Raw genomic sequence first — 13,512 nt, forward strand, 5'->3', positions numbered from 1 at the left:
CGGCAGTGCAGTGTTAACCCCTTCTTCTCCACATTCCCTATGTACCCACACTTCAAAGACATACTGATAGGGAATTTAGACAGTGATTATGATGTCTGTAAAGCGCTGTGGAATTAATAATTAATGGCACCATATAAAGGAGCAAAAATCAGAGCATATATAAATTGCACTCATACGAAAAGTACATTTGGGAGGAGCATTACTTACTCTTGGTCAATCAACATTGCTAGGAAGATTTGCAGTAAATCATACTGCTGAAAGAAATTGTCAACTCTCCTCACTTGTATGCAGACAATTTATACATTCACTTGAAAAAAATTACAGGGAACCAAACACGGCCAAAGGTAGGTGCCTTAAGTCAAGTAGCCTGCCTGGAGCAATTACAATCACCACTCACAGCACTGAGTGCGGCGGGTGTAGGTACACCTTGACACTGACTGACAGCCGGCTGTGCAGTGATCAGTGCTGTGAGTGGTGACTAATTACTCTGGGCACAACTGCATGACTGGAAGGTGGCAGCTCCAGGGAAGAATAAAGTTAATTTTCTCCCAGGTGCCACCCTTTCAGTACTGAGACCAGGCATACTGATAAGATTAACGTGCATTTTGATGCTCTGGTGCTTGGTACTTATTTAAACAGTATAATGGAAGTCAATGGGGAACTCGAGCACTTTTCCAGAAAATCTTCCAGAAAAATGTTCAAGTTCGACATTGAATTTCATTTTAATCAGTAAACAAGTACCCAGCACCGAGCAGTTCGCTCATTACTAAATTCAGGCACCATCATAATGCTACTAATCTGCAGATTAACCCTTTATCTGCAGGTTACTAGCATTATCTGATAAGACAGGTTCCATTTAAATGTATGCTAAACACTTGGACCTATATATAAAAGCAACCATCTTAATGCTAGCGTTGTTGGTCTCTTAACCAGGATTATTGCCAGAATATCGTGGTCTGTCATATGTGGTCAGCCGTGCTTACATCTGTTAGATCATTATTGTGTGCAACCTATTAAGTGTAACAGAAAAATAATAAAAAAATATACCTACAACAATTAATACATGAAACGTATCACCTTTATTCTTTCATATGGACACATTTCAGCTTTTCATATGGCCTATTTTACTACAAATTTTGTAATGAATTTCCTTGTCGTTATTTTTCTGTCTATTAAAACCTGCTGTATCTCAATAAATACTAAAATACCGACATCCGGACGTAAATGCTTTGGATACATTCTAAACTTTAGGCATTGATGTCATATATGGATCACGTATCCTCACAATTAATGGTGCAGTTCTTTAATTGGGTCCAATATTAATTATAATTTATCATTTGTCATTACAAAAGTGGTGGTTTATTTCTTAGTAGACAATTCCCAAGAGGTCAAGATTGTATTACTTTGTAACGAATTGCAATTGTGTACTGCAATAAAAAGCAATCTCTCGTCATATTGATTTTCTGATTCGAGTGCTGTGAATCCGTTTTAACCAATTACTGTCTACTTTGTAAAGAATAGACGAACAATTCCTAAAAATTCTTCAAATTTGTTTGCATGTAAGAATTAAGAAAGTTAGTTCTTTGCTATATAAGTTTAATCTGTATTGAACCTTAAGTGGGCTTTACACGCAACGACATCACTAACGAGATGTCGTTGGGGTCACGGAATTCGTGACGCACATTTGGCCTCGTTAGCGACGTCGTTGCGTGTGAAACGCACGAACGACCGTTAACGATTAAAAATACTCACCATATCGTTGATCGTTGTCCAGTCATTGTAATCCTGATTATCGTTGCTGTTACAGGACGCAGGTTGTTCGTCGTTCCTGCGGCAGCACACATCGTTATGTGTGACACCGCAGAAACGAGGAACATCACCGTACCTGCGGCCGCCCGCAATAAGGAAGGAAAGAGGTGGTGGGATGTTCGGCCCGCTCATCTCCGCCACTCTGCTTCTATTGGGCGGCCGCTTAGTGACGCCGCTGTGACGCCGAACAATCCGCCCCCTTAGAAAGGAGGCGGTTCGCCGGCCACAGCGACGTCGCTAGGCAGGTAAGTATGTGTGACGGGTGTAAGCGATGTTGTGCGCCATGGGCAGCGATTTGCCCGTGACGCACAACCGACGGGGGCGGGTGCTTTAACCAGCGACATCGCTAGCGATGTCGCTGTGTGTAAAGCCCGCTTTAATGGGAACCTTGGAAAACATTGCTAACCTACAAATATGGGGTCAATCTGCAGGTAAATATTGTTACATTGCTGCCACTTTAGTCAAACTTTCTGGAAAAAATAAACATATTTCCTCCTGGGTTCTGCCGGCTTTCAGTCATGAGGGTGAGCACGTTCAGTCATCACTCACAGCACCACCCACTGTACTAGGAGTGTCAGCCGTAAGCACGCCCAGGCACTTTGATTGACAGCTTGCAGTGCAGCTAATCTGAATAAGGTTTCATATCCACTTTCTAGTGGAATTTTCCTTTTATTTTAAACAAATGATTTTCATATTTTTTTTGTTTTCTATGAAATCAAGTGATACATGTTACGGAGGGTGGAAGTGTTGTGTGTGAGATTTTCAAAAATGTTGTATTTGAAACAACACAGAACTGTGATTGTTGAGGATTGTGTATCACAGGTTCATTCACAGATTCACAGGACCATTTTGCTGGTTAGTTCCTGGACCTTCCCATTCTAGCAATAAGCAGCATACAGTGGCATGCAAAACCTTGGGCACCCCTGCTCAAAATTACTGTTATTCTGAACAGTTAAGCAAGGTAAAGATGAAATGATATCTAAAAGGCATAAAGTTAAAGATGACACAGTCCCTTTGTAATTTAGGAAAAAAAAATATATGTTTTCAACTTTTACATTTTTTAATTAACAAGAAAGGAAAATAGGGAATGCAAAGTTTGGGCACCCTGCATGGTTGGTAGCTAGTAGCACCCGCTTTAGCAAGTATCACATCTTGTAAACACTTTTTGCAGCCAGCCAAGAGACTGTCAATTCTTGTTTGAAGGATTTTCATCCATTTTTTCCTGGAAAGTCTTCCCGTTCTGTGAGATTCCTGGGTTGTCTTTCATTCTCTGCTCTTTTAACATCTAACCACAGATTTTCAATGATGTTCAAATCAGGGGACTGTTAGGGCCATTGTAAAACCTTCATCTTGCGTCTTTTGAGGTCTATTGTGGGTTTTGACATATGTTTAGAATCAATAACCATTTTTAGAATCCATCCTCTTTTCAACTTCAACCTTTTTACAGATGGTGTGATGTTTGCATCAAGAATTTGTTGAAATTTCATTGAATCCATTCTTCCCTCTACCCATCAAATGTTTCCCTTGCCATTGGCAGGAACACAACCCTAGAGCATGATTCACCCCCATGCTTACCAGCCGTGTCACATGGCGTCTAACAGGGTTTAACCTGCAGCCAGGAAAACCCCGAGCAAGTGACAGAAAACACTGGGTACACAGTATTACAATGGAGGTTCCTGCAGCTAGGGAGTGGGGTGAGGGGACACCTCCTGAATTCACCTCAATCTGTTACCTGAGCTCCCTAGCATCCCTATACAGGTTCTTTCAACCTGTGGCCGACCACGTTCCTAAGCCCTTGCTAGCCCTAAAACTCACCCTGGCAAGGAGTGCACTCTTGTAATCAGAGGAGAGTCCAGTAATATATCCAGAAATAAAGGAAGAATGCGGCACTCACCATTGCCTTGCATAAAAGTCCACTTTATTAAAAACGGTGTGCTAAAATAATGCGGGAGAGAGGCCGGCTGCAGGTACTCAATAGGACAACGGCCGTTTTGCGCTGCCTTTTCTTCTACGGTAGAAGTACAGGCTGCGCAAAACGGCTGTTGTCCCATTGAGTGCCTACACCTGGCTTCTCTCCCGCATTATTTAGTACACCGTTTTCAATAAAGTGGACATTTACGAAAGGCGATGGTGAGTGCCACTTTCTTCCTCTATTCCTGGATATATAAAAAAGGTTATGCTTTATTTTCAAGAAATATTGTCACTCTTGTCTGAAAGCTGTGTGTGGTATTGCAACTCATTCCCATGCAAGTGAACTAAGCCAAGCCGCAAAACCAGATGTAGTGCATGGACAAGTGGCAAGTTTTTATAGCGAAAAACGAGATGCCATATATGGCCTTACACATGCCCTAGTTAAAATCTCTCTAGGAAAGGAGGGTGTTTTAATGATACATCAAATGCCTGTTTTTACTTTAGCTAATTTTAACTGTTATGTTGAAGATTGAAAATGGAGTGAAGAGAATTATTACTTCCGAGCCTATCACTTGTCACATCTCCTCCCAGACAGTCTGAGCTTAATACGTTGATTATATCTTTCTTGAAACATGCATGTGTGATGCTGGGTATTGTCAGGGTTGAAGTGTGTATTCAATGATGCGATTAAATGTAATATCTGGAACATTTTAAGCAAAGCAAATACATTCTTATATTAAAACAGCCAGACAAGCCATTTCCCAAAACTATATTTAGATTTTCAGAGACAAAAGTGTGCACTGGGAAACTCTTTCTCGCCCTTTTAAGAATTTAATGTAACACTAAAGATATGTTATAAAAATTAGACATTTTTTTAAGGGGAGACATAAATATGACACGTCATACAAAGACATTCAGATAAATATATCTTCTAATTTTTTCCCAAAATTGAATTACACGTTTGAAAACAAAATTCCTTTTATTTATTTTGCTAATGGATTCCTTTTTCGTTTAACTTTTTTGCTTAGATATTCAAATATCCCAAGATAACCACTCTTAATATAAATTGTGGTTGAGCCATTTTTTTTTTGCTCCAACATATGCAGTGGGGGAAATAATTATTTGATCCCTTGCTGATTTTGTATGTTTGCCCACTGACAAAGACATGCACAGTCTATAATTTAAAGGGTAGGTTAATTTTAACAGTGAGAGATAGAATATACAAAATAAAATCCAGAAAATCACATTGTATAAATTATATAAATTTATTTGCACTTTGCAGAGAGAAATAAGCATTTAATCCTTCTAGCAAACAAGACTTAATACTTGGTGGCAAAACCCTTGTTGGCAAGCACAGCAGTCAGACTGTTTTGTAGTTGATGAGGTTTGCGCACATGTCTGGAGGAATTTTGGTCCACTTCTCTTTGCAGATCATCTCTAAATCATTAAGATTTTGAGGCTGTCGTTTGGAAACTCAGAGTTTCACCTCCCTCCATACGTTTTCTATGGGATTAAGGTCTGGAGATGGCTAGGCCACTCAATGACCTTAATATGCTTCTTTTTGAGCCACTCCTTTGTTACATTAGCTGTATGTTTTGGGTTATTGTCATGCTGGAAGACCCAGTCATGACCCATTTTTAATGTCCTAGCAGAGGGAAAGGAGCTTGTCACTCAGGATTTTATGGTACATGGCTCCATCCATTGTCCCATTGATGCGGTGAAGTAGTCCTGTGCCCTTAGTAGAGAAACACTCCCAAAACATAATGTTTCCACTTCCATGCTTGACATTGGGGATGGTGTTCTTTGGATCATAGGCAGATCTTCCTCCAAGCACGGCAAGTTGACTTAACGCCAAAGAGCTAAATTTTTGTCTCATCTGACCACAGCAATTTTTCCAATCATTCTCAGAATCATTCAGGTGTTCATTGGCAAACTTCAGACGGGTCTGCACATGTGCCATCTTGAGCAGTGGGACTATGCGGGCACTGCAGATTTTAAAGCCATTATGATGTAATGTGTTACCAAAGGTTTTCTTGGTGACAGTGGTCCTACCTGCCTTGAGATCATTAACAAGTTCCCTGTGTAGTTTTAGGCTGATCTCTCACCTTCCTCATGATCCTGGATACCCTATGAGGTGAGATTTTGCATGGAGCCTCAGATTGATGTTGATTGATAGTCATTTTGTAGCAGACTTGATAGAACGAAAGGCACTAACCGGAATAACTGTGTCAAAAATGCTTTATTCCCTCGTCGGGTCACATGTGGAGGCATTGTGGACCCGTGGAGGCATCTTGTACAGACAAGACACGGCCATCGTCCGACGTGCTTTGTGTGCCCCCTCCCCTACTGCCTTCGCATGTGACCCGACGAGGGAATAAAGGATTTTTGACACAGTTATCTCGGTGAGTTGCTTTTCATTCTATCAAGTCGGCTACAGGATGGACGTTTTTGGTTTGAAATGAGCACCATGGATAACGTCATCATGACAGCCATGAAGCAATTAAGCTGATGGATATTGCTGAACAGAGACTATTGAACTCTCTTGTCTAAGAAAAGCAGGGTGTATGAATTGTTGTAATGTGAATAGTGTCCAGCTTACCTGCTATGGTTTTCAATTGATAATCATTTTGTATTTCTTCCATTTTCTTACTATTGCAGCAACAGTTGTCTCCGTCTCACCCAGCGTCTTACTTGTGCTTTTATAGCCCATTCCAGCCTTGTGCCGGTCTATGATCTTGTCCCTGACATCCTTAGAAAGCTCTTTGGTCATGCCCATGTTGTAGAGGTTACCGTCTGACTGATTAATTGAGTCTGCGGACAGGAGTCTTTTATACAGGTGACAATTTAAGACAGCTGACTTTAATGCAGGTAATGAGTTGGCTAGGAGCGTCTAAGGGGTCTGTAGGAGCCCGAACTCTTAATGGTTGGTAGGGGATCAAATACTTATTTCTCTCTGCAAAATGCAAACAAATTTATATAACTTATACAATGTGCTTTTCTGGATTTTATTTTTGATATTCTATCTTTCACTGTTAAAATTAACCTACCCTTAAAATTATAGACTGTGTGAAAAGTTTAAAAATCAGCAAGGGATCCAATACTTATTTTCCCCACTGTACATATGAAAGTGCCTATTTCTTAATGATTTAATTCCTAAAGATTTAATTGTCCTGGTTAATTATCAGGCTTTTTATTCTATATAACCTTAAGGCCCAGTCACACACAATGACTTAACAGCGATCCCGACAACGATACGACCTGATAAGGATCGCTGGTAAGTTGCTGGGAGGTTTCTAGCCACAGGAGATGTTTGTTTTGTCTTTTTTTCCACCTTTGTTTCTTCTTAGTTTTGTTTGTATTTAATATTAGCAATGTCTATGTTAGGCATGGATATAAACATATTAGGTCTCAATTAGGCCACCTCAATGTGTAAATGTATCAATGCAGACAGTTAAAGAGTAACAAAACTTGCTTTCTCTTTTTAATGATTTTGTCTATCAGGGAAAGCTATAAAACTTTGATTACTTTATTAGGGGATTCCTGTAAAAAAATAACCTGGCTTCTAAAGGTCCAGTCACACTAAGCAACTTACCAGCGATCCCAACAACGATAGGGATCGCTGGTAAGTTGCTAGGAGGTTGCTGGTGAGATGTCACACTGCGACGCTCCAGCGATCCCACCAGCAACCTGACCTGGCAGGGATCGCTGGAGCGTGGCTACACGAGTTGCTGGTGAGCTCACCAGCAACCAGTGACCAGACCCCAGCGCCGCGTGGAAGATGCTGCGCTTGGTAACTAAGGTAAATATCGGGTAAGCAACCCGATATTTACCTTGGTTACCAGTGCACGGAGCTACACGTGCAGAGAGCAGGGAGCAGCGCACACTGAGCGCTGGTTCCCTGCTCTCCTAGTTACAGCACACATCGGGTTAATTACCCGATGTGTGCTGCAGCTACACGTGCAGAGAGCAGGGAGCAGCGCACACCGCTTAGCGCTGGCTCCCTGCTCTCCTAGTTACAGCACACATCGGGTTAATTACCCGATGTGTCCTGCAGCTACATGTGCACAGAGCAGGAGCCGGCACTGACAGGGAGAGCGGCGGAGGCTGGTAACAAAGGTAAATATCGGGTATCCAAGGACAGGGCTTCTTGGTTACCCGATGTTTACTGTGGTTACCAGCCTCCGCAGAAGCCGGCTCCTGCTGCCTGCACATTTAGTTGTTGCTGTCTCCTTGTCACACACAGCGATCTGCACTTCACAGCGGGACAGCAACAACTAAAAAATGGCCCAGGACATTCAGCAACAACCAACGACCTCACAGCAGGGGCCGGGTTGTTGCTGAATGTCACACACAGCAACATCGCTAGCAACGTCACAAAACTTGTTCGTTAGCAGCGATGTTGCTAGCGATGTTGCTTAGTGTGACGGGGCCTTAAATACCTGCTTTATCACAGTCTATTTGCCAGCCTTTAGCTACACTGATATCAGAACGTACTCATTTGAAGTACGGACCCCTCCTCTGAGTGTTGTGCCTATCAGAACAGTCTCCTAAAGCAGATTATCCCAGAGTTAAGGTACTGTCACACATAACGAGATCGCTAGCGAGATCGCAGCTGAGGCACCGTTTTGGTGATGCAGTAGCGATCCCATTAGCGATCTCGTTATGTGTGACACTTACCAGTGATCAGGCCCCTGCTGTGAGATCTCTAGTCGTTGCCGAATGGTCCAGATCATTTTCTTCAAAGGCGATGTCCTGCTGGGCAGGACACATCCCTATGTTTGACACTGTGTGACAGGGTCACAGTGACTGCTGAGATCGTTATACAGGTCACGACTGCGACCTGTATTGTTCTTGCATTGTTGGTAAGGTCTGACTGTGTGACATCTCACCTGCGACCTCCCAGCGACTTACCTGCGATCCCTATCAGGTCGCATCGTTTTCGGGATTGCTGGTAAGTCGTTGTGTGTGACTGGGCCTTTAGTGAGACACAAGTGCTGACCCTTTCACTGCTATCATCTGGAAAGGAGATGATCATCATCTCCAAATGAGTACATGCTTATATCATTACAGGTAGATAGACCAAGGAAAAATAACGGTTTGTTAGTCATTTGCATGCATTTTTTTTTGTTTAAAAAACCCCCAAAAACAAAAAAAAAGTGGTTTTAACATCTTATAGACATCACCACTGCAGCATCTAACATCATCTTTAAAGGATGTTTGAACTTACAGTTTACAAAAACTCATTGTCATGGTTTCTATCTGTGGTGCTCTGCTCTCTAGCAGAGCCAATGTTCTGTTTGGTATTTTGGACGGGTGGTTCCTGTCCTCGGTTCCTGTGCTGGTGTTGGGAGGGGCCTCTCTCCAGGCGCCTCGTTCTGGGTAATTGCTCTGCTTCATTAGAAAGCAACCTCACTTGGAACGCCGCCTGTTCTGTCTGCAGTAAGTGCTCTGGCTCCTGTATGTGCTTTGATCTTGTCGTCCTACCCTGGATTGGTTGTTATCCCTCTCATCCCGTGTCCCTGACTCTAACATTGTTCCCCAGCTTCGGACCTCCGGCTTGTACCCTGACCTCGGCTCCACTATCCCACAGTGCACCTTACGTGACTTCCTGGCTTTTGACTTCTGGCTTGTGCTCTGACCTCAGCTCTGATTCATCCCTGTGACCTCCTGGCTCCTGACCTCCGGTTTGTTTGACTCATAACCGCATCTGGTGACACCTAGTGATAGTCTGATCATATATAGCAAAAAATTGTACCCATTAAATCACTTTCCAGTTGCTATTAGGAATACATGGGGTAATCAAATCCCATCAGTTAATCAATACGTATACCATTTTGGATTCAGCATAATATTCTTTTCTAATCAGTGATTTTAATTTAAATTGGATAAAACCAACACAGCAAGCCATGTTAAATGATATTGGCCAGAAAAAAAATTGTCTGGATTATGGTAAGTGACGTAAAGCATACTTGACAACAGCAAATTGAGAAAATACTGAAATCTCTAAAGGTTTGTCGGATTGTGGTAGAGTACTAGGGACCTTGAAATCATGGAACATTAGAATTAACGAGCAGATTTTAAAAAAGAAAATAGAAATAAAAGGACAATATTATATAAAGTCCAATATTGACATTTTCTATTTACTTTGAAAGTATTGTATATTGTTTATTACCTCAAGGTTGAAGAGGATGTTGAAGTCTGGGATGCAGACATGCTTGTCCTCCATCTTCCTTCGCATGTTTTTGATCGCATGAATTGATGTCTCATAATAGAGATGTGGTTTTGGGCACAAGGGAAAATCTTTCACCCAACTACAGCAGATCTCATGCAGCTTGCTGAATACTGCATGGGCCAGTTTCACAGTCTCTAGTTCTAGAGGATAAGCCAAAGAAAAAAAAAAAGAACAAGTTAATTAAAAAAAAAAAAAAATTGTTAAGGCATAGGTTTACGGAAGCTCTTATTATTTGTAATCAAGTTGTGGTCTAAAATTATAATGCAAGGTTACGAAATCCAAGGTTCACTTTCGGGCACTGAAGGCAGTAATTACAGGGAACCTGTCAGGTCCAATATGCACCCAGGACCACGAGCAGTTCTGGGTACATATTGCTAATCCCTGCCTAACTGTCCCTGTATATACTAGCATAGATAAATAGATCTTTAGAAAAAGTATTTCTAAACATCTTTTATCGTATGCTAATGAGCAAGGGGACTAGTCCCAAGGGTGTTAGTTCCCTTTGCTAGTCAGCTCCATTAGCCTCTGTGGGCGTACTAACATGCTAATGAATGCGCAGCATCAGAAGATGATCTCACTCACCTCTCCGCTGCCACCGCTGCCCGACACTGGATTTCGGCTAAGTGCCCATGACCCAGGAGTTTTGGTCATGTGCACTACTTCAGTTTGAAGCCAGGGCACATACACCCGGCTTCATAGTGCGCATGACCCAAACTTAGGGGTCATGCGCACTGAGCCGAAATCCAGCGTCGGACGTCAATGGCAGCGGAGAGGTGAGTGAGATCATCTTCTGATGCTGCGTATTCATTAGCATGTTAGCACGCCCACAGGGATGTACTAACATGGTAATGGGGTCGACTAGCAACGGGAACTAACGCCCAGGGGACTAGTCCCCTTGCTCATTAGAATACGATATAAGATCTTTAGAAATACTTTTTCTAAAGATCTCTTTATCTATGCTAGTGTATACAGGGACGGTTAGGCAGGGATTAGCAATATGTACCCAGAACTGCTCGTGGTTCTGGGTGCATATTGGACCTGACAGGTTCCCTTTAAGGCTCCAAATCCCACTACTATTTGCAAGTGTGCTTTGATATATACATAATCACAAATACTTAATATTAGTTCCTTTCTCAGTCTCACATCGACCCAATATTAAACTTGAAGTGATTCATGATTTTGCTCTTATTTAAAAGTGCATATTCATAGGTTTTAAAAAGCTTTTACTATACTCTTCGAACACTAAATTCTATTTTCATCTAGGTACTCTAAAATTTTTCAGCGTTTGACTCTGTTGATAATGAACTCTCCATACATCTGTCCTCAGTCCATCAAAATAATGTCATTTTTCTTTTCATTTTATATGGTCTCCAATTCATTTTTAACTCTTCATTGTACCAAAGCTAAACCTCACAAGTGGAATTTTGTTTTGCAGATTCAAACCATGAAGTTTACACCCTTCATAAATATGTACATTTTCGTAATCTCCATAAACGCAGCTTTAAGCAATACTAAATTAAGCAGTCCACTTGATTTTTCTGTCTAAATGTAGACCAATGACCCTGCTCTCTTTTAGCAGTTAATACTGGTTACATATTTATTCTAGAATATCTTGTGTGTTTTTTGCTCACACATTTGCACCTAAAGAGTTCCTACATCTTCTAGTCTGCAGTCTGGATGACCAGTAGGGTCAGACTCCCCTGATTGGTTTCTTAAAGGGAACCTGGAAAAAATATATTTAAAGGAAACCTGTCACCACTTTTTTGGCCTATAAGCTGCGGCCACCACCACTGGGCTCTTATATACAGCATTCTAACATGCTGTATATAAGAGCCCAGGCCGGGGGTATAACAAAAAAAACACTTTATAATACTTACCTAACGGTTGCGCGGTGGGCCTTATGGGCAATGGGCATCTCCGTTGTCCGGTGCTGGCGCCGCTTCTTTTGTCCATCTTTGTGCTCCTTCTTCTGTAGCCGCGGTGCATAACGGGTCCAAAGTCATACACACTCGCCGGCATTCAGGTCCTGAGCAGGCGCACTTTGATCTGCCCTGAGCAGAGTATTGTAGTGTGCCTGCGTAGGACCGGCGAGTGTGTATGACATAGGTGTGTCATGCACCCAGGCTTCAGAAAGAGTTCGAAGATGGCCAAAAGAGGCGGCGCCGGCATCGGACAATGGAGACACCCATAAGGCCCACAGTGCGACCGTTAGGTAAGTATTAGAAAGTGTTTTTTATGTTATACCCCCGGCCTGGGCTCTTATATACAGCATGTTAGAATGCTGTATATAAGAGCCCGGTGGTGGTGGCCGCAGCTTATGGGCCAAAAAAGTGGTGACAGGTTCCCTTTAACAAGTGCTACTAAAGTGCTGATGACTGTCAATTCAGAGACTGATATCCCTTCCCTGCCTGAAACGAAACTGTTCAGGGCAGAATGAAAAGCTAAAGGTGATTTGTGCATTAAATTCAGCTGTTATTGGGAGAATTATGCAGCCATGCACAAATGCACAGTTCTCTCTCTCTCCCTGCACAGCTATGACCTGTATGATCAGTACAGGGAAGGAAAGAATTCTGAACACAATGTACACATTGCGTTCAGCTTCTTGACAGCACATATCACTGATGATTGAAAAAAAAAATAAAAAAATGAAAATCTTTTATGTACACAGAGCAGATACTGACATTTATTTACAGTTTATATAACCTACAACACCCCTAAGAATAGACCAGCGCTTATAGTATGAATACATTTTTATCAATATTCACATAAAACTGCAATAAAAACATAAGACTGTGTAAAAATAACGATACATTGCACCAAATCTAGAGATAGTTACACACTTAAATTCTCTTAGGTATTATTGGCCAGGTGTTAAAAAAATTGTTAAAAAAAACCTGAAGTCCTCAGTGGTTGATACCTTTTAATGGATAACTGAAAAGATGGTAATAATAGCAAGCTGTCCAGACTACTCAGGTCTCTTCATCAGGCTCAATATAATACAAATCTGAAGAGTCACATATTTATACACAACAGGACATAGAATATTGCAGTAAATAAGACAAGTGACGTGAAGCAGAATTATCAGCATGTGAAAAGGGACAAACAGTTGTGGCAGTAAATATCGGACCAGTTCATAGATAAGGAGTGTGAAAGTTTTATTGTCCTCTGATTGGGGTCTGGTCCGGGCTGTGATGCCCCCAGATGCTCTGAGGAGCACATTTCTTAACTGATGAAAAATTCCATAAATCCATGTGACACATACTAACCAGTACAAACCAAGATAGGGAGAGCATGCAGAGGTAGATGGAAACCCAAGGTGAGGAAACATAAAACACGTGCACAAGGGGAAAAAGGAGAAAGACAATTGTAAGCAAGAGAAACCTCCCAATAACCTAACAGAGGAAATAAATAAGGTATTGGGAAGGAAAATAAGAAAACAGAGTAATTACAACACTGATTTCTGTCTAACAGACAAAATCTCCAGCTTCAGTGCTGAACTCCTTAGCAGTAATCCACATAGAAATATAGCCTGCAGAGAATGCTGGAAGCAAGGAGAGTGT

General features: G+C 41.7%; 1 protein-coding gene across 1 annotated transcript in view; it reads right to left on the reverse strand.

Moving 5' to 3' along the window:
* The window catches only part of PPM1E (protein phosphatase, Mg2+/Mn2+ dependent 1E), a 332,607-nt gene that overhangs the window by 77,675 nt on the left and 241,420 nt on the right, over positions 1–13,512 (reverse strand). Inside the window, exon 3 of the mRNA XM_075336300.1 lies at positions 9,893–10,092. Coding sequence (XP_075192415.1) covers positions 9,893–10,092 — 200 coding nt within the window. The remainder of the gene's footprint in view (positions 1–9,892; positions 10,093–13,512) is intronic.

The sequence above is a fragment of the Anomaloglossus baeobatrachus genome, chromosome 2, assembly GCF_048569485.1.
Source record: "Anomaloglossus baeobatrachus isolate aAnoBae1 chromosome 2, aAnoBae1.hap1, whole genome shotgun sequence".
Taxonomy (NCBI): Eukaryota; Metazoa; Chordata; class Amphibia; order Anura; family Aromobatidae; genus Anomaloglossus; species Anomaloglossus baeobatrachus.